Source organism: Schistocerca serialis, chromosome 4 (genome assembly GCF_023864345.2).
Source record: "Schistocerca serialis cubense isolate TAMUIC-IGC-003099 chromosome 4, iqSchSeri2.2, whole genome shotgun sequence".
Taxonomy (NCBI): domain Eukaryota; kingdom Metazoa; phylum Arthropoda; class Insecta; order Orthoptera; family Acrididae; genus Schistocerca; species Schistocerca serialis.
The window spans coordinates 347711036-347736911 of NC_064641.1; the positions used below are offsets into that span (position 1 = coordinate 347711036).

Here is a 25876-nt window from a genome sequence, read left to right on the forward strand (position 1 = left end):
TTATTAAACAGCTTGAGCACTTATTTAGTGAGCGGAGGTGGAAGCCAACTCACATAGGGGAGGAGTGAGTGGAGGGGGAGAGATGAAAGAGGGGAGGGTGGGAGGAAAGGGCGTTGCGCTTGTCACTTGTTTTACGTCATAGAGCTTCGTCACAAAAGTGAACAAACTAAGCCAGAGTCACCAATACAATTTACATCTACTAGATACAAGCTGCATTGTTATTCAAGCGTTCTAACAAACTTAGAAAGTGACAGCTTCGAAACCGTTTATTTCCTTTTGGTAGATAATCACAAACTCTTCCACAACTAAAAACCTATATACACAATAGTGCCTTTTGCACTCAGAGTGGAACTTAATACTTAAAAAGAATACAAATACTTTGAATACTCTTCCATAAACGTTTTCGTTCAATACAAATAATTTTTTAGAAAGTAGAACTCGATTAACAATCGTTGAATATCGCATTTAGTGTTATGTGAACCGAAATGTTTCGTAGTTTCTTCAATAAACATTAATACATAATGCCCATTTGAACCAACTTTAGAGTTCTTCCTTGACAGCACTCGATCGTTTCGTCTCCCGGAGAGGCAGCGACCTCCAGAAATCTGTCCGCTGCTGGAAGAGACCTTCCTTCACTTCCAGCTGTTCTCCTATATCCAGGTACTCCAACCCATCATCTGAAGTTACCCGGGGCCAGTGCACAGGATCGCTGTCCGGTGTTGGATTTCTGAAAAGTTTGAAGAGCTTCATTGGTAAATAATGTTTTATAGTAGAGGGTGGTTCGAAGGTGTATCATATAATTATAGTGAAATGTACAGGAACAGTTTCAGGAAACTACAGTAATGTCAAAACTATAATAATTCAATAAAATTTTGAAAAATGATTTTTTTTTGTTTTCACTGTAGTACTATACGGATTCATCGTTACAGAATCCAGTTACTGAGGGCGGATTCTTGATACTTTTATCTCCAGTTCACTGTCTTACTTCCAAGTGCTGTGAGACGATATGGAAACATAATAACGATTTCAAGAGTGTGAAGACTTTCTCGTAAAGTTACACGGATTCTATCAGGTTATTTAACCAGATAAAAGAATCCTATTTAAGCAACGTCTCATCAGGCAAGAGGTCTTATTGGTGAAAGAACTGCTCCTTTATCGATTATGACCCTGTTCCTCCGTTTCCGATGGAGAATCGGGCGAACGCTTCACATTACTTTGGAATACAGCATATTAATAGATAATATGGTAGCCGGTAGTGAGGTCTCCGAACATGGCGTCCTTCAGATACTTGAGTACACTGTCTTCATTGCTTGCCTAGATCTTAGCGTGGAGCTACCTAACGAATTTCTTTTAACGCAGCATAACGTGTAATTCGTGTTGATTATAATTGTCGTGGTTATCCACATGTACCGTTAGTTTTATTTGCCTATCTCGTTGCTCACAGAGTCCCCACTCACACGGCACAGAAATTGTTTCTAAATTTTTAAATGAGCACACTGCCGTTTGACTGTATTATTGTTTATTTAATTACGACACAGGTAGCGTCCATTTATGCCATTTTCAAGTGACTGAATTTATGTGATCAACATATATTGCAGGACATCAAGCTCAAATTTTTGCAATAAATTAAGAAAAATATTTGCTCCCCACGAAATGCCAGACGTGGAATCAGTAAATAGTAGTGGGAGCGCGTCATGTTTGGTAAATACACGTTTACTTTGGTATAAAAAAATGAACATATGTCCTTGAGTCGAAGTTGTTTCTGCTCAGAGTCATACCTGTGTCTTGAGGCGCCGAACAGAATTGTTCCTCCACCCTGCCCCCTCTCCAAATGCGTTCCCCTCCTCCACACTTATAAAGGCACGCACCTGATCAATCAGATGTAACCCATACAATCTGTTAACCATCACGTTGTCAAAATATGAGGCACTTCACCCGAAGAAGATGAACAGGATACTTATTGAAACGATTCTTCAGGGCGACACCACTGGGTAGTTAGTATCAGAGAAAAATTATCAGAATAACAATAATTTAGGAAATGTGAAAAATAAAACGAAGTGTCATATTTCACGAATTATCTTTGCCACACATGAAATGGATGGAAGCTTACATTACAGAAAGTGTTGGTCAAGAACACAAGAGTTTTCTTTACCCGCTCGTCAGTAATTGTTTGTATAGCAAAAAATTCTCTACCCCCTCCCCGACAGCCCATCTCCTCTCCCAAAGGGCCACAGACCATGCCACTGTGGGATGAATAACTTGCAAACGTAAACGATACTGATAGTGGGCAGACCACTTATAGTCTCTAAAGGGGATCAGCAGCCTTTACTTCCTGGCACATTAAAACTGTGTGCAAGTTTCGCAGGAGAGCTTCTGTGAAGTCTGGAAGGTAGGAGACGAGATACTGGTGGAAGTGAATCTGTCAGGAGCGGTCGTGAGTCGTGCTTGGGTAGCTCAGATGGCAGAGCAAAGGTTCCGAGTTCGAGTCTCGCTCCGGCACACAGTTTTCAAAAAAATGGTTCAAATGGCTTTGAGCACTATGGGACTGTGGTCATGAGTACCCTAGAACTTAGAACTATTTAAACCTAACTAACCTAAGGACATCACACACATCCATGCCCGAGGCAGGATTCGAACCTGCGACAGTAGCAGTCGCGCGGGTCCGGACTGAGCGCCTAGAACCGCTAGACCACCACGGCCGGCCAGTTTTCATCTGCCAGGAAGTTTCACATCAGTTGCAGAGTGAAAACATCATTCTGGAGAAATAAAGAAGCTTTAGAAATGAGGTGTTACAGAAGATAGTTGAATAGTAATGGGTAAAGAGAATAATTAATAAAGAAGCACTGTATGGAGTTGAGGGAAAAGAAATTAACGGGAAAACTTGAGTACAAGAAGGTTAGGTCGTTAGGACAGTTTCTGTGGCATAAAGGGATCGTTAATTTGATATCCGAGGTTAGTTTGGGGAGTAAAAATGGTACAGAGGGAGAACAGTGACTGCTGTTGCCAGAAAATCACTAATATTCATTGCAAAATTTTTAGTAGTGGAAATTATGTTTACATTCATGTGATGTCAACTACTAAAGCTATTGCTTGAGTTACTACTTGTAGTAAATGTATTCTCAACTTCGGCTTTCTCCTGCAGGTCGAATCTCATTTTAACCCATAAACTCTATGCAAATTAACTTTGTACCTGTTGGTCATCTATAGGATGTGGCTGACAAAGTTTAGGATGCAAGCTTGCAGGTTCATTCTTTTATTGTGTCAACATGTAAGGATAGCTTACGAGAACACCAGCGGATTTATTGACCACTATTGGTGTGGCACTGCACAACCTAATTTATTGACTTGACTCGTTGAGACATCTGAGGCATCGGTTGTGCATCGTCGCTTTAAATCCCATACATTTAGCACAGAACTAATTATTAAACCCATTTAAGTAAATAAACAAGTTCTCGAAAGTATGTATAAATACCGAAAACTATTGGAAAAATTCTGAAGGATTTATGAGGTAAGCGAAACAAGATAGTAGTAGTCAAAACGAAACAAAGGTATATACATCAAAATTCACATTATCAGAGGGATGGGCTCAGATGAATCGCGAATTTCAAATGATAAACAATTTAAATAATATTTAATTAGGTATTAGCGCGTGTAAAACGTCGAACACGAAAACATGTGCCAGAAAAGTTTAATTAGAATGCAGTACATTACAGAGGATACTACTACGGTCTTTTTGCGAACACTCATTAAAATATCAAAATAGCATTAAATTAGTTATTAAGGAAGTTTATACCTACATCCAGTCTTACAAGACAGATTTACGTGAAAAGTAAACACATATTAAGTAATAAATTGCAGTTACTCATCCACTAGGAAAAATTAGGTAAGGATCTGAGAAAGTCATACTGTCTTCATATTACGTTCAATTGTGCGGGGTCTATACTACTCGTACATTTGGGTGTAATTTTTATAAACTCGTTTACAGTTCTTCATATACATGCCCGATTTGAAAAGTTGTTTGTTGTAATCTTTACCGACGTCTTGTTGAGTTAAGATGTACACTTAGCAGTAATATATGCAATAAATACAGTCTGTGTGTTTTTTAACTGCAGAATGACAGCTACACAAGGGCAGTGGACATTTTTCAGAGTTAGTCTATTGTATAAGCCAATGGAGGCATGACCTGTGCTGGAGATGTTCAGCTCATTAGTCGCTAAAAAAACGTTTTTTGAAACATTTAGTACAACTCTGGAGACTTGCAAAATACCTATAAGAGTTCAAGAAAATATGTTTTCCACAGTAGGTTCGTGGTTGCTAGCTATGAACAGCAGTGTGATGTTCAAAACTGTGTAAGTTCTTGAAGGAGTCGCACTTCAATAAGTCGTTACACTCATCGCATTTAAACATATATGAAATAAACAATTTGTTAGGAAATCTTAGCCAGTTTGGATTGAAGAATTTTTTCCATCACGCATTTCTGACCCACCAGTGAAGCTATTTCCAGGAAATAGCAGAATAATACTTTGTGAGTGCCACTGGTGTCTGGCCGCCTTACTGGGAACGACCGCAGCCAACGAGGTTCAAACTCGGACACACATTTTAATAAGCCTTATTACATTCGGCGCTACATTCTTTTATTGGATTTCATGGTCGAAGGCTGCCTTAGGCAAAGGTCATACGTCGATCTGGCATTCTGACAGCATATTGATTCACGAAAGTCAACAGCAATCGTTCAAAGTCCAAACACGCAGTTTCCCACTGTCAGTCGCGAGGTAAACCGAAGTTTGTTGTTCTGAATAACCACTGTAAGAAATATGGAGAATGTCCATTACATTATGTATAGTCGCTCTGACAGCCAATTTCAAGATGAAACACACTCTGTTGGAACGATATATCCTTTTGATAAATTTTATTTATTCCGTCTGATACGTACTCACCCGGTTTTAGCGAAGTTTGTCCAGAGCTTTGTCATGGCTTTAACGACTTCATAATCTTTCTCGGGCATGTCACCAGATGTTGGATAGTAAGGGTTGTTCGAAAATAAGTAAAATAAATCGTCCGCATGGGACACACCTGAAACATAGAAGGTCACTCTGTCACAGAAGATTTATACTTCAATTTTTAAATCTGGAATTACATTCAGGCGTGCCTGCTAGTCTTTGAAGTGTTTACGATAACGCTGATGAAAATGCTGCACGTTAAATAACAGTAGAGTGGAATCGATTATAATCCTCTGGGAAATGCTTTTTGTGAGTGGTGTCACACCTTGTTCAACTCTGTACAGACCATCAGCTTTCCATCTAGTCATTCTTAAATGTGAAGAACTGTTCAAAAATTCGTTATATTTCGTTATTAATTTGATACTTTGGTGGAGTCATTACCTTTATTTGTACTTAGTTATGAATTTGACACTTTGGTGTATCCATCACCTTTATTACTGTGTTGCTTCACTTAACAGAATTCACGTGCTGTTCTGCCACTGACTATAATGTAATGCTAACACTTTTCATTTAATCTTTAGTTAATACTTCCGTGCCGTATAAAACTGCTGCCTAACGTTTTGTCTCCTACTGCGGGAGAAGTCTTCAGAGGTAAAACAGCTACTGTCTCTACATAGGCTTCACGGGCTCTCGCATTTATAGAGCACACTTAGAGAAGCACCATAACTCACATAATGCCGACTGAATAACTAGCTGTACACTCGATTATGAAGAATCAATTGTTGGTGCAAAGTCAACATACATATTTCATCTAACTTCAAAACTTCTTATTGTCTGTTAAAGTTATTATGGTATTCACGTATCTCTGTTGCACCCGTGGTCCAGGGGTAACGTTTTTGATAAGTAATCAAAACGTCCTGGGTCCCTAGTTCCAAATCCATCACTGATTAGATTTTGATTAATAATCAGCATTGGAGGCCGAAACCTTCTGGCATAAGAAGTCACACCGTCCTGCCAACGGCCTTGTGAAATAAGGCGGAGGAGCAGACAGAGGTTCAGGTCACTAGCTTGTCCTTGGGGTGAGAAACTGTCCCTAAAGGCAGAAGAATCAGCAATGATCAACGGCATAAGGATGTAAAAGGCAATAGAAGCCAAAAATGGCTCTGGGCATTATGGGACTTAACATCTGAGGTCATCAGTCCCCTAGAACTTAGAACTACTTAAGCCTAACTGACCTAACGACATCACACACATCCATGCCCGATGCAGGATTCGAACCTGCCACCGTAGCGGTCGCGCGGTTCCAGACTGAAGCGCCCAGAACCGCTCGGCCACACCGGCCGGCACAATGGAAACCACTGTGTTAAAGATACATAATGTTTATGCACACGACATGTGGTCTGCAATTGAAAAAGTGTCATGATGATGTCTCCATTGGCAGAGGATTTCGGAATAGCCTCCCCTTCGAATCTCCGGGAGGGGACTGCCAAGGGGGAGGTGACCATGAGAAAAAGCATGACCAACCAACGAAAGGATAACGTTCTACGAGTCAGGTCATCGAACATCAGAAACTTGAACGTGCTAGGGAAGTTAGAAAATCTGAAAAAGGAAATGCAAAGGCTCAATCTAGATATAGTAGTGGTCAGTGAAATGGAATGGAAAGAAGACAAGGATTTCTGGTCGGATGAGTATGGGGTAATACCAACAGCAACAGAAAATGGTGTAACGGGAAAAGGATTCGTGACGAAATGAAAGGCAGGGCTGAGGGTGTGTTACTGCTAACAGTTCATTGAGAGGGTTCTTATCAGAATCGACAGCAAACCAGTATGGACAACGATAGTTCAGGCACACATGCTGATATCGCCAGCTGAAGATGAAGAGATGGAGAAAGTATTTGAGGATACTGAAAGCGGGGGAGATAAAAATCTAATAATCATTGGGGAATGAAATGCAATTGTAGTGGAAAGAGCATAAAAAATGGTTATAGGAGAATATGGGCTTGGGACAAGATATGAGAGAGGGGAGAGGCTAACTGAGTTCTGTAATAATTTTCAGCTAGTAGTAGAAGATACTGAGTTCAAGAAACAACAAGAGAAGGAGGTATAATTGGAAAAGACCGGATGATACGGAAGATTTCGGTTATATTATAACATGGTCAGACAGAGATTCAGACATCAGATACTGGATTGCAAGACGTACACAAGAGCAGATGTAGACTCGTATCACAATGTAATGGTGATGAGGAGTAGGCTGTAGTTTAAGAGATTCAAAAAATGTTCAAATGTGTGTGAAATCGTGTGGGACTTAACTGCTAAGGTCATCAGTCCCTAAGCTTACACACTACTTAACCTAAATTATCCTAAGGACAAATACACCATGCCCGAGGGAGGACTCGAACCTCCGCAGGCACCAGCCGCACAGTCCATTAATGCAGCGCCTTAGAGATTAGTCGGGAAGAATCAATATGCAAAGAAGCGGGATAGGGAAGTACCAAGCAAAGACGGGATACGCTGGAAGTTCTCTCAGGATAGATACAACAATAAAAAATTGCTCAGCAGGCAGTACAGTTCAAGAGGCATGGATATCTCGAAAATGGTAATCACCGAAACTGGAAAAAACCTATGTACAAAGAAGGTAACTGCGAAGAAACCGTGGGTAACGTAACAAATACTTCAGCTGATCGATGAGAGAAGAAGTACAAAAATATTCACGGAAATTCAAGAATACAAAAATACAAGTCATTGAAGAACTAAGTAAGAGGAAGTGCGGGGAAGCTGATATGAAATGGCTGCATGAAAAATGTGAAGAATTAGAAAAATAAATGATTGTCAAAAGGACTGATTCATCAAAAAAAACTGTTAAATGCAGAGGAGAGAGCGGATAGGTGGAAAGAGTACACAGAAGGCCTCTATGGAGGGGAAGATTTCCCTGGTGTGATAAAGAAGAAACAGGAATCGATTTACGAGTAGAAGGGGGATACAGCATTAGAATCAGAATTCAACTTAACATCAATTAAAACAGAAGGGATAGATAACATTCCATAAGAATTTCTGAAATCATTGGGAGAAGTGGCAACAAAACGACTATTACGTTAGTGTAGAATGTATGAGTCTGAAGACATAGCATTTGACTTTCGGAAAAATATCATCCAGACAATTCCGAAGACTGCAAGGGATGAAAAGTGCTACAATTATACCACAATCAGCCTAACAGCTCATAAATCCACGTTGCTCACAAGAATAATGTACAGAAGAATGGTAAAGAAAATTAAGGATGTGTTAAATGACGATCAGTTTGGATTTAGAAATGTCAAGGGCACCAGAGAGGCAATTCTGACGTTGCGCCAGATATGGACGTAAGACTAAAGAAAAATCAAGACACGTTCATAGGATTTGTTGATCTGGAGAAAGCGTTCGATAATGTAAAATGGTGCAAGATGTTCGGAATAGTGAGAAAAATAGGGTTAAGCTATAGGGAGAGACGGATAAAATACAATATGTACAAATGCTAAGAGGGAATAATAAGAGTGGACGACCAAGAACCAAGTGCTCGGATTTAAAAGAGTGCAAGACAGGGATGTAGCCCTTCATCCTTACTGTTCAATCAGTATATCGAAGAAGCAATGAAGGAAATAAAAGAAAGGTTCAGGAGTAGGCTTAAAATTCAGGGTGAAAAGATATCAATGATACGATTCGCTGATGACATTGCTATATTGAGTGGAAGTGAAAAAGATTTACAAGGTTTGCTGAGTTGTATGAAGATTCTAATGAGTGCACAATATCGACTGAAAGAAAATCGAAGGTAAACGAATATAATGAGAAGCGGCAGAAATGAGAAAAATTTAACATCAGGATTGATGTCACGAAATAGTTGCCTACCTAGGCAGTAAAATATCTAATGGCAGACGCAGCAAGAGGAATCAAAAGCAGAGTAGCACTGGTAAAAAGGACATTCCTGGCCAAGGTAAGTCTATTAGTATCTAACATAACCCATCATTTGAGGAAGAAGTTTCTGAAAATGTGCGGTGGTTTCCGTCTCGAAAAACATGTTCTCCTACGGCCGATCTTTCGATATGTCCCAAGCCAGCCGCGGTGGCCGAGCGGTTCTAGGCGCTTCAGTCCGGAACCGCCCGACTGCTACGGTCGCAGGTTCGAATCCTGCCTCGGGCATGGAAGTGTGTGATGTCCTTAGGTTAGTTAGGTTTAAGTAATTCTAAGTTTTAGGAGACTGATGACCTCCGATGTTAAGTCCCATAGTTCTCAGAGCCATTGGAATCCTTTTTCGATATGTCTTAAGCTGCTGTTCTTTTTATGTTTGCCTTTGCTGGTGACACTTCTTTTCGTACTTCCAGTATACACTTGTCGGCAACTACACGTAATTCTATATACCCCGTGTGTTGCTACGGGATACTGTGCATCTTTTGCTGTTCTTAAATATTCATTAATCTTTTTGGTCGGCCTAAAAATCGTTTCGACCCCATAGTCGGCCAAAAATTTACCGATGCTATCATTAATTTTATTAATGAACGGTAGAAAGACTTTTCCAGGTGCGGTCGTTGTTGCTGAGAACTTCCGGCTTCTCTTCTTTGATGGAGTGCTCGATCACTCTCCTTACTAGCGTATTCATTTTTCTTGAAGGCTGGTAATAAGTAATTCATTCATCTAGCAAATAAAATGGTTCGCAGATTTTGTTGCCTCTGTTCACCAATGTTTTAATGACGCCTCTTTTTCGTCTAGATGATGGTTTGATTCCCTGCGGAAGCGTCGATCAATGTGTGTGTCCTTTCTGTATACCTTGTGGCCCAAAGTCCCGTCCACCCGTTTGTTACAGATACATCCAGAGAAAGCTGGAAAAAGCTGAACTAAGCCAATAGCCGCCCGTCGATTTGTTCATAAAATTCGTTATTGTACTGTTCGGGTAACGCAATGTCTAAATAAAACCACGATGTCAGTCGGAAAAATATCTGCTATGTTTGAGATATCTTCGTTTAGAGGAACCATAGTAAACAGGGACACTACATCAAAGCTGACAAGAATATCACTAGGGCTCACGTTAATCTCCATTAGTTTGAAATAAAATGCACAGAGTTTTTAATGAAACCGTCACTTCCACCAACATACTGCTGCGATAAGGAGACATCAGGCAACTTCAAGAGTGAGAGATCCTACGGCACTCACAGTCGGTCTCAGATGAACATTTGGCTTATGCATGTTTGGTAGGCCATATATTTCGGGTGGATAAGTTTCTGTTCTGCAGAACTGTTTTTTATCGTCCGAGGAGAAAGAAGAGATGATAACCATGAAATAAAATTCAGTGAGAAAAAGTTTTAGCAAGGACATGGCATTATTATGCACGCATGTAATATAGAGAAGTCATAGAGATTCATAAACACCATGATAATTTTAACAGAAAAGAAGATGGTTTTGAAGTTAGATAAAATATGGGTGTCGACTTCGCGCCAACAGAATGACAATTGATTATTTTTGGTTGATAATGACGATACCATCCCGAGATAGTCATACAATGGGCATCACGTGACTTACGGTGGTGCCCTATATGCTTTCTATAAATGCGAGAGCCTCTCAAGCAGTAACCGCTTTACCTCGGAAGATGCCTCCGGCAGTTGTATGCGAAACATTAGGACGCACTTTTATACGTTGATCACGGCCTCTCAGCTCATCAGCATTAATGAGAAAGACGCCAGCTGTGAAAGCCTACATTATATGATTAACCTTTTTTTTTTTAAAATTTCTGACTCAATTGCGCGCACACGCTCGCTACGTTTACTCCCTACGACATTCGCTACTTGCCCAACCTCAATTAATTACCTTCGATCATTATCACTATTCCTGACGATACATCAGTTAAATTTCAACAAGAAACTGAGACACCTTACACAGTAATTCTGAAAAGTTAAGAATAATTATGAAAAGCGTAAAAGTGAATCACTTTAAACTAGCCAGAACTTGTAATTTGCCACCTGTATGAGAATAGGTGTACTACCAACCTTGAATAAATGCGTAGGTAATAAACTCTAACAAAGAACAGTAAATTGGACTCAAAGTGTCTCAAGTTAGGCTTAACATCGGCACAATGCTTAACAATAATGAACTTTTGCGTGTTCTAATGGTTAGTTTCTTGTTTCTGCTATTCGTATAGATTTCCATAACAGTTTCTTCTGTTGGCGCCTATGGAAAAGTCAGTGTTTTGGATGGTACTAACGGCGCAAACATAGAAACTATTTCACGATTTTCAATTTAATAACGCTATGAAGAAGAGATACGTTTTTAAAAATGCCTGATGCTGAAAATTTCACTGCCACTGTCATAAAGTTTAGGATTCACCTTTAGCTTTCCTCTGTAAAGCCAGTACTTATGGACTGACGATGGTTGGTACGCAGTCTTAGTGTAGAGTTAATTAATAACAGAAATAATGAATTATGCGCATGAATGCAGCATGAATAGGACTGAACCGACAGATATTTGTGAAACTCTCCCACTTTTTACAAAGTCAGAAGTTTTCTCTTGAATTGTAATTTTTTTTCCTGGTTTCTGCCTCGAAAAACATGTTCTGCTACGGTATGACTAATGGTCTGAAACAAAATAATTGCTTTTAATATATACTGTTTCGTGGCGCTCAATGCGAGAGGATACTTTTTTCCGGAAAGAAGATCTTTGGGAGAACTTCGAGAGTTGGTGTACACGAACTAGCTGCGACTGGTCGGGGTTGCTACGCGAACTGCGAGATGCGTGCGGACGGAGGTCGCGAGAGGGAGTTTTGAGGAGTGCTGTGAGTCCACACAGAATGCAGGGACCTGCCCATAGCCGGTTGGTTGGCTGCTACTGCCTTTGCCGCCTACGATTGTCTTTCGCTGAGGTGATCCGTGGATCTGTGAAGTGGTGCCCTTGTGCCTATCGATACAATCGTATACGGTGCCTGATGAGACTAATACCGGCGACTGAAAACTGTGAACCTTGCTGCGCTTCAGACGAACCTGAGTGTAACGAATGTTTGCAAACTGGCGGATTGAAAGCATGAGTTGGTTCTGAATATTTCTCATGAATCGAGCTTTATGTTTGGAACTGTGTATGCTTGTTAAAAGTGTCACAAGTGTATTCGCTGAAGCATACATTTGCAGGCGATTTTGTGGTACAGCTTGATCAGTTGAATTACATGGGCTAGTCTATCAGTATTCACAACTGAAAACGCTACCTTGCCGTGCCGTTCTTGCTGTAATAACATATACTGACCCTTATTAGTGCAGAGTGGCACTAACTTCGTACATTCAGATTTCATTCTTATCAAATAACGGAGTTAAACCTTGTTTCAATGCTGATATGCGAAGCGCCCATTTAAGCAATACAAGCTTTAGGTGTTGCCAACTGTTGCTCCTTAGTAATGTTACAGACTTAATCTGTTTAGTACACAACTCCTCGGATCCCATAATTGGTCACCTTTGCCTCCGTGTTATTGGGCAAGCAATTCAATTTGTTTATGGCGGTCCAAATGGTGTGCACCTATCAGTTGATGGAGGAAGGAAACCCCCAATCCAATAACCATATTTGCTATATTGTTGTGGCGAAGGAGAAAGCGTTGGAGCTTTGGTCTTGTAGATAATAGTTGTGTTAAGATTATTCTGTTAAGGCACCTGTCTTAATCTGCTTGACACTTGGCAAATGAACTGTATTTAAGTGTCTGGCTGGCAATATTTTCTTGCATTCTGTGCGAGTGCACGAAGTTCATTTAATCACCTTTTAATCTCTGTAAATTACTACTGGGCAGTTGTAGAATTTTGGGTTTTGCGATTTTAGCTAGTTGTGTATCTTGACAAGTGATTACTTCTAAAATGAAGTGGCTAACGGTCTTATTTGTGTTGATATTCTTGATGTTATAAAATTAATATCATTTCCTTAGCGTCAGTGTTTGTTCGTCTTAAGTTCTGGCACGAATCCAGGAAGTTGGTAGTATTTCAAGATGTTAATTGCCATAATAATTTCTAGGTCTCTAAATCGAACATTTTATTTATAATACCATTGTTCTGAACGTTTGTTTGAGATTTATTAAAACCATTTATTATACAGGGTGTTTAAGAAAAATTTTACCTTCTGTAAGGAGATCATTATTTTTATTCTTGTTTAAGAGATCATTATTTTAAATATATCTGAGATTATTCAAGCTGAGTGAGATCGGGTGAAAAACTTTATTTTCTCTTTCTTATGATTGCACTATCACAAATACATGCAATTAGTTACGGTTGCTAGATCAAATTTAGCTCTACAATTGTCAAATAAATTTTCTGTTAAAAAGTTTTAACTGTGAATAGTTTTGCTGTTGTGTTACCCTTGGGTTAGCCTTCCACACTAGAGCCTTTGTACTGGCCTTTACATCGCCTCTGGTAAAATCAGATTCAATTGTAGCAGAACGTGGTTATGCTCTGGGCAGGGGGGCAGTTTTGGCATCATTCACAGTTGTCTTATGATGACAGTGTTAAGTATTTTCGTTTTTATGTTAAATGCTTGCGATTCCGTCTAGTCATTAAGTTGCAGGAAGGTTCAGGCGCTGGAATTGGTCTCATGCAATTGTTGGATGTGTCGACTTGGATTATTATTATTATTATTATTTTAGTAAATGAGCAGTTAATTTATGAACTGCAAATACAAGCGCAGGCGACCGGTACGGTTGTGGAGCTTACCGCGCGATCACGGAATATTTTGGACAGACCGTTGCAGACGGAGCGAATTGACGAGATAAGTCCTGCCTTGTCTTATTGTTCTGGGGCTGTTTCGAATGTGAGTTATACGATTGATATTTTGCAAGGTAGTCGTCCGTCGTGATAGGTGAACAGTGTCCAAGCACAGATTAGTCATTTGCTAAACAGGCTCCGTGATTTGAAACAATTAGAGATTAGTTAGGAGGATGGCGCTGTTTTAGAAAAGGTCTTGTATTAGGTCACAGAGTTACAATTAGATCTCAATGTTCTGCAGTGGCGGTTGAACATCGTGACCACACTTGCCTACTAGGTTCTGCTAGTTCTTCCTTTAGACACAGTGGAGGTGAATATGTATCCGAACTTTTTACTGAACTGCCTAATCCTATTATGCGCCGACTACAGTGTTTGAAGGTGCCACATATTGAAGATTTAACGTGAACCGTGGAAGTTTTGTGGCTGCTAGTTCGGTTAGAAAAACAGGCCGAACCACTGGAAACGGTCCATCTTGTGATTTTGTGATTACTATATCCTCCGGCCAGGGAGCGCTTAGCATCTTATGTTGCTGAAGTCTTACGTAGACAGGGAACCCTGCAAGAAATAAGGAAGGGCACCATTAGGAACAAAGTTTCTCCTCGGATTAAAAACTAGTTGGTTAATAGATATTTTGTTCGTGTTCAGGGAGAGAATGACGAGTAAACTCTCCAGGAATATGTTGATGCAATACGGACTGCTATTAGTGTCATATAGACAGGTCACGTCTAATATCATGTGAGAAGCCAGCCACGTTTATCGAGTTGGCTAGATGGTTCTGAGCATCGGTTATGTGCGTTTTGCCGACTATCGACGGGAAGGCGTAACGGGTGTTTGCATTCAGTCCGACGTGCCCTCCCCCAGATATGATAGGAGTGTTAAAATCAAAAGCTGTGTCTGTTGCGGGGATCCTGGTAATTTTGTGAACCGATGACCAGTGGCATGAAAGTCATGTCCAAACACCGGCACCAGATGGAAGTAGGCGTTTCGACGGTTAAATCGCCTATTAAAGCTTGTTACCCCAGCAGGGTATCCGTTAATGCCGTTTTGCCTCTTGCCTGCTCCGAACTCAACCGTGAATCGGTATGTGCCTTAATCGATTCCGGGAGCAGTCTTTCATTCACCAATAATGATTGGTACCTTCAGAATCATAATATTTGCAAACCTACCGCTTTGCAATCGTTTCGGCAAGAGTGTCGTACTACCAATGGGCAAATGTTGGCTCTGGTTGGTCATTTCAAGGTGAGTATTTCCACATAGGGTTTTCCTTTACCTTTCCGCTTTGTGGGCACTAGACAATTATGTGAGAAAATTATTTTCGGGTGTGACTGCATTCAGCATACTGGTCTAATTTTGAATTATTTCAACAGACAGTTTTCCTTTATGTTTTGCCGTCAACGGCAATTTAAATTGTCAGTGATTCTCGGTAACAGGGGTTATAGCGACCATCAGCCGAGATTGTAAATTTCAAGTGGATCATCTTGTGGAATCTCAGACTCAGGTCTTGTTACGGGTTCCTGATAAATTCCCTGATTTATCAACCGATAGACTAGGCGTCACAGATAGGATCAAATATAGGATTCGTCTTACCGATGACATTCCGGAGCGTGATTCGCCTTGTCGACTGCCACCACTTAAAATGAAGATCTTGCGGCAGTTATTGATCAGATGTTCCCATATGGTGTGATTAGCAGTTCTACTACCCCCTACGCCTCGCCCATCTTTTTGGTTTCCAAGCGCCAGGGATCAGTGTATCGACCGGTCATCAATACTTGGGGATTAAATAAAAAGATTGTTCTTGAGTCAGTCCCCTTACCTGACTTGCATCGCTGTTTTACATGGTCTTCTGGTTCTCGCTGCTTCCTGTGTGGGACGTTAATCAAGTCTACCATCAAATCCCGTTGACCGAGCTTTTGAAGCAGATTACGGAATTTTGAACAGATTGGAATTTATTTGAATCTATCCGCATTCCATTCGGCCTTCCTAAACTTTTGGTAATGTCTTTGGGGATTTAAAGTTAAATCTATCATTATTTAGATGACGTGTTCGTCTATAGTACAACCTTCGAACAGCACTTACATCATCTTGAGGTGGTTCTCCGCCGCTTTCGCGATGCCGGGCTTACCGTTAAGCCGTCAAAGATCAATTTAGCTAAAGAGCAAATTTCCTTCCTTTGATTTCCCTTCCACACCACAGCCATTGTGCTGACCTTTACCATGGCCCTGGTAAAACCCACTACAAAGACATTAGTGATTAGAGGTAAATTTTGAAAGTGTGTTAATTCTTAGAACACCAGTTTCGGCATACCTACAGGAATTGTTCCTTTACTTCCTCCATTCATGAACTTTTCATTAATTATCTCTCGTGAAAACCATAAATTCTTTATTCTTTAGAAAAGTGAGAAGTGATAGTAATTTCAATATGTTTTGCACCATGTTACGTTTTAAGAAGCATTTACGGCGAAATATAACTGATATGCCCATTTAGGAACAAATTTGAAACATAGTGTTACACACTACAATGACTTAAAAGGAAAAAAAATGAGACCTCTACGTCGATTCACTTTACTCACTTCACTTTAGAAATTTTTTTATAGAACTCTTACCTAGGTCCAGATCTACACCTCCAAAGGCTTTTGTCATCCGGTATTTTCCCCTGTATGAAAGAAGATAGTAGTAAACAGGCGCCGTATCCTTGTACTTCCTGACAGCCTCATCCGCGTTCCAGATAAATAATCCGTCAGTGTACAACTAGAAAGAGAAAAGAAGAAACTCCTTGTATGGCAGATCATGCCATCAAATACAGAAATACAGTAAAAGGAAACAACAGAACAATTATGGCCACTTTTATTCACATATGCATTAATATATGAATTAGATGACAAGTGAGTAGTATTACATAATAAAAATGATGGGACATTTAGTCTTCTAGCGACATAACTTATTCTAATATTGCATGTATCCTATAGGGTACAGTTGTTTCATAAAATATAATTTAGAAAGAAAGAGATTAGTGACTTAACAATACAAAATAAATAAACTGAAATAGATTGCTATGGCATCTCAGTAGGAAACCAACTTCTTTCTTTCCTACCGACAACATGAAGTAGACGTTTCTTCGTATGGTATTCATTAATTCCAAATTCTTCATGAGAAAGAGGTTAATCCACGAACTTAACAGTTAAAAAGCTGAAAATATGAATGAAACGCTACTTACAACGGAGGTACCTGACTACAATACATTTAATTTACTGTAAATATTTCAGCTTAAGTAAACTGAATCATTGGTTCATATCTGTCAATGGTTTTGCTTCGTGGTTAGTGCAGGTGTTTTGATACTATAAGGCTCGTTACTGGCCATGCTTTCTAAATTTATTTCACAATCTCACACACGGTGTAGTGTAAGCACCTAATTCAGCCGTAGTCAGCTGTCGTGATGCAGTGGGCGTTTCTACGGCCTATTGCAGGATTACAAATACGAGTAAAGCTTCAGTCGTGCCTTCCGTTGACAGTAATGTAGCGGAAAAAAACAAAAGTAAAAAAAATGGAAATGGCTTGCGCCTAGGGCCTCCCGTTGGATAGACCGGTCGCCTGATGCAAGTCTTTCGAGTTGACGCCACTTCGGCGACTTGCGCGTCGTTGGGGATGAGTTGATGAAGGCAACACAACACCCAGCCCACGAGCGCAGAAAATCTCCGACCCAGCCGGGAATCGAACCCGGCCCCCTTGGCATGACAGTTCGTCGCGCTGACCACATTTGCTTTTCTTTTTTTTTTTTCTTTTTAAAGGATGGTAGACCGGTGGGGGCTCAGGGGGCAAAGTTGGCAAGGGGTCGATACCCGTGGCTTGGCCAAAATGTCCCCCTCACCACCACCCAGCCACTGAGCCTGTGGAGCATAGAGAAGAAGTGGAAGACACAGGAATCATACGAAATGGAAGGCGTTGTTGTTGTTTATTTATTATCATTTTGTTTTTGTAATATTCACTATTATTATGAAATTATGTGGAACATACACCACTCAGATATCGGGGCGGACAGCAAAAGTAAAGACCCGACTTCCGGCCCTGGTGTTCCACTCGGGACAGGCCGTCCGCCCTGTCACACTCTGCCAACGGCGGCAGGTGGATGGTGGTGTGGGGGAGCGTGGCGTCACCACACCCGCTCTCCCGGCCGTTGTCAGTGTTGTTGACCTCGGAGCCTCCACTTTTCATCCAAGTAGCTCCTCTACTGGCCTCACAAAGGTAGGTGCTCCTCGTACCAGTCCTTCCACTAAGGAAACCTCCGTGGCAATACTGGAAACCGAACCCGGGGTTTCCCAAATGGCAGGCAGACACGCTGACCACGAAGCTATAGAGGAGGTCTAATGTAGTGGGTACCATGACGTACACCGAATTCGTACTCAGAATAAGAATTCCTTAATGTTAAATTTTAATTTATTCGGAGCAAGAACAGCGCTTTCAGTTTGAGAATACTTACTTCACTGAGTTTGCTGGCAGAAAGTTCACCGTTTGAGAAATAGAAGTCCTTAATCTTCTTAGTGACTAAATCTGCCTGTGGCTCTCCGTCATACGATAAAGACAGGGGAAGCAGCCTCTCTCCGTCCTGTTTTAAATCTTCCAGTATCTGTTTATTTGCTATGGAAGCTGAAATTTAAACAGTAGGTGATGACATTTATTCAGTGAATAATATGTTTGCCAGTATTTGTACATAATTGTAAGGCTACGTTAATTCGCTAGTTACAAATGAAATATTTTATCTTTCTACTATGTACAGTACTGATTTTCAGATTTACTTCTCCATGTATTGTAATTACGACCGCTTGATTTAGAGACAGGTATTTATAATGGAATGGCCCAATCCATGTCGAATCACACCCTGAAATATTTTATGCTGAAAATAAACAAGGGAAGAAATGCGCTATAAAAAGTTTTGCTCCTAAGACGCACGGCAAGTAATTTTTTTTTAAATTGTTGAAGTTATTTGTTTTTGTAGGTTTGTTCAGCCTCCCTAGTTAGTTCGCAGGCGATCGTGACAGGAGACCGTAGCGCAGCCTATTTGTAATATCCAGTGTCACACAGACGAATTTGAAGTAACCACACCATACAAAAAAATGTCATGTATCATTAATGTGTAGAATATGAGGCAGTTCCAATCGACAGCTAAACTGTTACGTAAGTGACTCTTATAAAGGTGGCTAGCAGATTAATAAATTGAAGTGACATTAGAATGCTGGAAACAAATATTCGTCTTACATCAGGCACACCTGACGAAAGAAAAATTAATGCTTTCAGGCAAGTCCACGTAATTACTACTTTTGTTTAGGCAGAACTGCGGTGGAATATGAAATGGCCTTGGCTGTGGCTCTTCATGTACTGCACACCGAAGATACGACATACTTAAAGTAATTCGTAAAATATGCCAGAGCAAACTGATAAAGCACAAATGACTGAAGTTTGAGAATAATGTTCTCCTGACAAACCTAAGGTGACATGGGTCGATGGGAAATTATACTGTCTGACCATTTCCTCAACAATACTTTCCAATGTAGAAAAATTCCTTTATTGACAGTCACACTAGTTGTTCTGGATGGAACGCATACTATATCAACAGTCTTTACGTCGTCCTCCCAGAGACAGATATCGTTATGTCCAGATCAAGAGCTAAACAAAAGGAATGAATGAATTTCTGCAACTGCTTAGAAATTGTTTCGACTGAAATGTTAGAAATTCTTCTTTTCTATTGTTCCAGAGTTTTATAGGTCGATTATAAGATTTTTGTCACAGAACAGTTCCTGTCTTATTTTTGGTCCTATATGCCTTGAGATCTGTGAAGACGGACATAAAGCTCTGGAAACAGTAATCCTCTCGTCGATAAAATTGTTGTACATCAATGTTCCATAGCGTATTGATTGCACAATAGACTCTGGTTCGCCTCGAAATGAGTAAGTGTGATCCACTCAGAGTTCTTTCACGAAACCTGAGTGATCTGCGTTAGACAAGTGGTGATAACAGCAAGCTACATCTTCACGTCAACTTCAGATTAATGGCATCTCCTCTACACTTTTAGTAAAAGTAAACATTGTTGTTTTGCAACTTTCTACACCGTACGATTTGTTGTATCTGCTTAACCAGTTCTATAATGACTTTTCGGAAATGTTCACATCAGTTTCGATTATGAGGGCCCAGTCTCTAAGAAGTCCATCAGTAAAGGTGATCTGCCTCTCAAGAGTCGTTCTGCATGGTGCATTTCTCAAGAAAACTCTTCTGAAGAACTGTTATTGATATTATTTATTCAATCTTAGGTGTATCTGTTTGTTATTAATCAGGATAATTTGTTACCACGCTGTACAGTAAATCTTTCAGTTATTCTTAATTTCACATTTTGGTGAGTTTTATTTTGACGTGTATCTATTACGTCGTATAATTCTTTCTTCCATTTATACAATTCATGGTCTAATTTTACGATGCAAAAATGAATTTTGTTACTGCTTAACGTTAAGCATTAAACAGAACGAATATTAATTCAGTTTTTTCACCATTGTTAACACTGATGCTGCCGCAAAGGCAATGCATATGATAATAAATGAAAAGCACCAGTTTGCTTTTGTTCTAGAACAAAAGCAAAGTGGTGCTTTTCATTTATTATTATAATGTTGTTCTACCAAGAACCGACGGAAGATTCTGTTAATATGACAATGGATATGAAATGACTTGCAAGTTTGAGTGAAGAGTATCTGCGGATAATTGTTTCAGAGACACTATCAATGGAAAATGAAGGTTGCCTCACAGATTACGATCACACCGAGTCGTGTTAGATATTTAGTAATGCGCTGTGAACCAAGGATACGCACCTGCCATGATTCATATACACAGTCCGCTACAGCTTCCGTAAGTGTGTACACCTCTCCATCCAGCTGGCGAGCTACGGATGTGGAATTTTTCAACACTTTTTTAGAAACACTTCCAGTATTTATTAGCCGCTAAAATTATGAAAGGATCTTTCTTTCGGTGTGTTATTCCTGTATAAAAAAGATTCAGGGCATATTTCTACTTGCCGGATTGTGCCATTTCCTTGTTAGTAGCGTATTTCACTCACTTTCACTCCGATGACAGCCGCTTTAAGTCGCGGCATGGATTTCACTATACAGCTGAAGCTTTGCTCTTACCGACTGAGTTAACCAAGCCAGGTTAGCTCGTGTGGTAAGATCTGTACCCTCGATTGGGAATATCTGCATTCAAATTAATGTCCAGCTCATGGTTTTAATCTGCTCGGAGGTTTCAATCCGAGATTGCTGACGACAGTTCACTGTTTATTTCTTCTGCAGTCTGAGCTTGCTGACGACATCTTACTGTTTACTTCTGCTGATGACAAAGATCGACATGGCATTGGAAATGCGAGTGGCTAATTTCCATAGTATTCAATAATGGCAACTACAATAAGACGAAACTAATATACAGGGTGGTCCATTGATAGTGACCGGGCCAAATATCTCACGAGACCACCACATTTTATTACATATTCGTGTAGTACGTAAATAAATATGAATGTTTTAGTTGGACCACTTTTTTCGCTTTGTGACATACGGCGCGGTAATAGTCACAAACGTATAAGTACGTGGTATCACGTAACATTCCGCCAATGTGGACGGTATTTGCCTCGTGATGCATTACCAGTGTTAGAATGGACCTTTTACCAATTGCGGAAAAGGTCGATATCGTGTTGATGTATGGCTATTGTGACCAAAATGTCCAACGGACGTGTGCTGTGTATGCTGCTTGGTATCCTGGACGACATCATCCAAGTGTCCGGACCGTTCGCCGGATAGTTAACGTTATTTAAGGAAACAGGAAGGGTTCAGCCACATGTGAAACGTCAACCACGACCTGCAACAAATGATGATGCCCGAGTATGTGTTTTAGCTGCTGAAGCGGCTAATCCGCACATCAGTAGCAGACAAATTGCGCGAGAATCGGGAATCTCAAAAACGTCGGTGTTGAGAATGCTACATCAACATCGACTGCACCCATACCATATTTCTATGCACCAGGAACTGCATGGCGACGACTTTGAACGTCGTGTACAGTTCTGCCACTGGGCACAAGAGAAATTACGGGACGATGACAGGTTTTTTGCATGCGTTCTATTTAGCGACTAAGCGTCATTCACCAACAGCGGTAACGTAAACCGGCGTAATATGCGGTATTGGGCAACGGAAAATTCACGATGGCTGCGACAAGTGGAACATCAGCGACCTTGGCGAGTTAATGTATGGCGCGGCTTTATGGGAGGAAGGATAATTGGCCCCCATTTTATCGATGGCAATCGAAAAGGTGCAATATATGTTGATTTCCTAAGTAATGTTCTACCGATGTTACTATAAGATGTTTCACTGCATGACAGAATGATGTACTTCCAACATGATGGATGTTCGGCATATAGCTCGCGTGCGGTGGAAGCGGTATTGAATAGCATATTTCATGAAAGGTGGATTGGTCGTCGGAGCACCATACCATGGCCCGTACGTTCACCGGATCTGACGTCCCCAGATTTCTTTCTGTTGGGAAAGTTGAAGGATATTTGCTATCGTGATGCACCGACAACGCCTGACAACATGCTTAAGAGCATTGTCAATGCATGTGCGAACATTACGTAAGGCTAACTACTCGATGTTGAGAGGAATGTCGTTACACGTATTGCCAAATGCATTGAGGTTGACGGACATCCTTTTGAGCATTTATTACATTAATGTGGTTCTTACAGGCAATCACGCTGTAGCAGCATGCGTTCTCAGAAATGATAAGTTCACAAAGATACATGTATCACTATGGAACAACTGAAATAAAATGTTCAAACGTACCTACGTTCTATATTTTAATTTAAAAAACCTACCTGTTACCAACTGTTCGTCTAAATTTGTGAGCCATATGTTTGTGACTATTACAGCGCCATCTATCACAAAGCGAAAAATGTGGTCCAACTAAAACATTCATACTTCTTTACGTACTACACGAATATGTGATAAAAATGGGGGTTTCTATTTTTAAAAAACGCAGTTGATATCCGTTCGACCTGTGGCAGCGCCATCTAGCGGGCCAACTATAGCGCCATCAGGTTTCCCCCTTCGAGCTAGACAAGTTTCTTTTTTTTTAGTTTTTTCGTTTGACGCTTATTTCGTGAGATATTTGGCCTGGTCACGATCAATGGACCACCCTATATTAGTAGTGTTACATCTAAAATAATATAGTCCAAATTACCTACGTAGTCGAAATGTTATTAGGTAAGTTGTGCTTTTAGGTCAGATAGTATCAGAAAATACGGATTCGTGTGATTGAGCCGTGGCGCCTTCTGTTTATCTCTGACGCCAGCCGTGTGTCGGCTCATCCCCTTAGATTGCTTTTCTGTGGCGTGACTGGCCACGAGCAGTTTAAAAAGGAGCGGGCTAAGACGGGCTGACAGGTCGGTTTCCAGGGAAATAGCAGGGAGTTAAGAGCACGTTCGGGAGAGGCTCGTGTACTGAGCGCGGTACGGCTACGGCGGTCCCAGCGGGCAGTCAGCTCTGGAGTAGTGCGGGACCACTGTTGGTCTGTCGTGACGCGGAGAAGCAACAACACTTAGTGGGTAGGCGTGCCGAAGCCACGTTGGCGTAGCGGAACTATGGTTTGTCGGCGTCGGTAGTGGAAGCCGTTGCTGTCCGTGGGCTCTGGGCCTCGGTGTGGCTGTGTCCTGTCCTGTGGCAGTACACAGTATCTCCAACACCCATGCTGCTCCTGTTACAGATGGCGTCCCTTCTAGAGGGTGAGCCATTTTAAGTTGTTTGTGTGTGTCGTGTCCGAGGCTGCCTTAGGTGTTGCTGCCGTCGGGCGCAGTCAGCGTGGCCTACGCTCTCTCTAGGGGCCGCAGTGGAACGACGCAACGTTTATGAGGAAGCACCTTCCTTAAGAAAAGTTTTTAACTGTAAATCATGGCCGGCCGGTGCGGCCGAGCGGTTCTTGGTGCTTCAGTCTGGAACCGCACGACGGCTACGGTCACAGGTTAGTATCCTGCCTGGGTCATGGACGTGTGTGATGTTCTTAAATTAATTAGGTTTAAGTAGTTTATTTAGGAACTTTATTTAGGAACTTTAGTAGTCTTCAACCGGTGTTCTTGGTGTTTTCCTGTGAAATAACTTCAGAAGAAATTTTTACGAACTGCTTTCAGTTGCGTTACTGTCATTAGACGTTTGATTTTCTTCCTGTGTTACTATTTTGTTATATTCTCATTTGTTGTTGATTAATACTGTCAATAATAGTAGTTACTTCCCTTGTAGAGCAAGTTTGTGATAATTGTAGTCATTTTTTAACATCTTCTTATTGTAGTAGCGGAACTTAGATAAAGTTGTTTTCTTGTTTCAATAATTGTAAATTTTACCATGAGTGAGAAGTGTGGGCTTTGCCGTAGGTTCGTGAGTAGTGGATTACGGTGTGAGACTTGTTCGAAGTATTTTCACTGGGGGGAATGCAGTGGGGAAGCCAGTGGGCATTCTGGTGAGATCCTCTCCTGGAACTGCAGGTTATGTAGCAAGAGTAAGTTGATAGAGGAGCAGGAGCGTAAGATCTGTGCCCTTCAGGTGCAGTTGAAAAACGCACAGGAGGAGCTAGATAGAATGAGGAGGGAGAAGGGGGTTGGGGAATGGGAGCTGGCTGTTGGCAAGAGATCTGCTAGGAGAAGGAGATTTTCAGACAGTTTTACTATTGGTGTTTGTAATAGATATGACCAACTGTCAGAGTCTAGTGGAGAGGAATCTCTAGTAGCTGTAGATGTAGGAAGTATGCAGCAGACCTCAACAGTTACGGTGGCTAGGACAGTTGCAAAGTCTAAGAGAAGGAAGAAGGTTCTGCTGTTAGGTAGTTCTCATGGTAGAGGTGTAGGCCAGCAGTTGCAGGAAGTTTTGGGGAGTGAGTACCAGGTCACCAGCATTGTGAAGCCTAATGCAGGATTGGCTCAGGTGACTTTTAACATAGGGGGGTTATGTAGGGATTTTACTAAAGAGGATCAGGTAGTGATTGTGGGTGGGGCTGGTAATAGTATTGATAGGGATGGGGAGTATGACATAGATGGTGACCTGGAAAAGATAGCCACTCAGACTGGCAACACGAATGTGCATTTCGTGGAACTGTTTCAGCGTCACGATCGGCCTCATCTTAATATAGCCGTCAGGCGTAATAACATGAGACTTGGGGGTGCGCTGATGACAGAAGGCATGAGTCACATTTCAGTGGTGTCGGTGGAGTCTATCAGTAGGACGGGTTTCACTAGACATGGCCTGCACCTCAACAGGTATGGGAAGGGGAGGTTGGCAAAACTTGTAGGTGACAGCATAGGTGGGGGTGGTGGGATCACTCATGGGAAAATTCCGGTAGTTGTGGGTGTTAGAGCTGTACCTTTTTTAGATTGAAGTCAGCTGATAGGTATTCCTGCTTAAGGGAAGTCTCTCTAACAAAGAAGCCACTTTCTACAAAGCTTGGGTATCCAATTAATGAGGGAATTAGTATATTTCATCAAAATATACAAGGTATTAGAGATAAAGTTAGTGAACTGCTTATAGATGTTGACTCTGAAATTATTGGTATATCTGAACACTTCTTAAATAAGGAGATAATTCAGAGGCTTCCTTTACCAGGATACAGGTTGGCTGGCAGCTTTTCTAGGAGCTCTTTGCGGTGTGGGGGAGTAGCCATGTATGTGAAAAACGGTATCCCATTTGAGTCAATTGATGTTTCAAAGTACTGCACTGAAAAGGTGTTTGAATGTTGTGCAGGTGTGGTCAAAGTTAGTGGAGCTAAACTTCTTACTGTTGTTATTTATAGATCCCCGGACTCCGATTTCACAACTTTTTTGCTAAAGCTAGAGGAGGTTCTTGGTTCACTTTATAGGAAATACAAAAAGTTAGTTATATGTGGTGACTTCAATATTAATTGTATAAGTGATTGTGCAAGGAAAAGGATGCTGGTAGACCTCCTTAATTCATATAATCTTATGCAAACCGTATTCTTTCCAACGAGAGTGCAAGGGAACAGTAGAACAACCATAGACAATATTTTTGTTCATTCGTCATTATTAGAAGGGCATTCTGTTAGCAAAAAGGTGAATGGCCTTTCAGATCATGATGCACAAATTTTAAGTCTAAAAGATTTTTGTGCTGCAACACATGTTAAAG

General features: G+C 40.9%; 1 protein-coding gene across 2 annotated transcripts in view; it reads right to left on the reverse strand.

Moving 5' to 3' along the window:
* Positions 1 to 240: 240 nt before the first annotated feature.
* Positions 241 to 25876, reverse strand: part of LOC126474115 (juvenile hormone esterase-like) — a 105816-nt gene continuing 80180 nt past the window's right edge. Inside the window, exons 7-10 of one of the 2 annotated variants that reach the window (XM_050101540.1) lie at positions 18157 to 18323; positions 16286 to 16430; positions 4938 to 5073; positions 241 to 727 (exon numbers count right to left, since the gene is read on the reverse strand). In XM_050101540.1, the coding sequence (XP_049957497.1) occupies positions 541 to 727; positions 4938 to 5073; positions 16286 to 16430; positions 18157 to 18323 (635 nt within the window). In that variant the 3' untranslated portion in view covers positions 241 to 540. Of the gene's footprint in view, positions 728 to 4933; positions 5074 to 16285; positions 16431 to 18156; positions 18324 to 25876 lie in introns of both variants that reach the window. The other variant, XM_050101541.1, reaches the window with a different exon arrangement.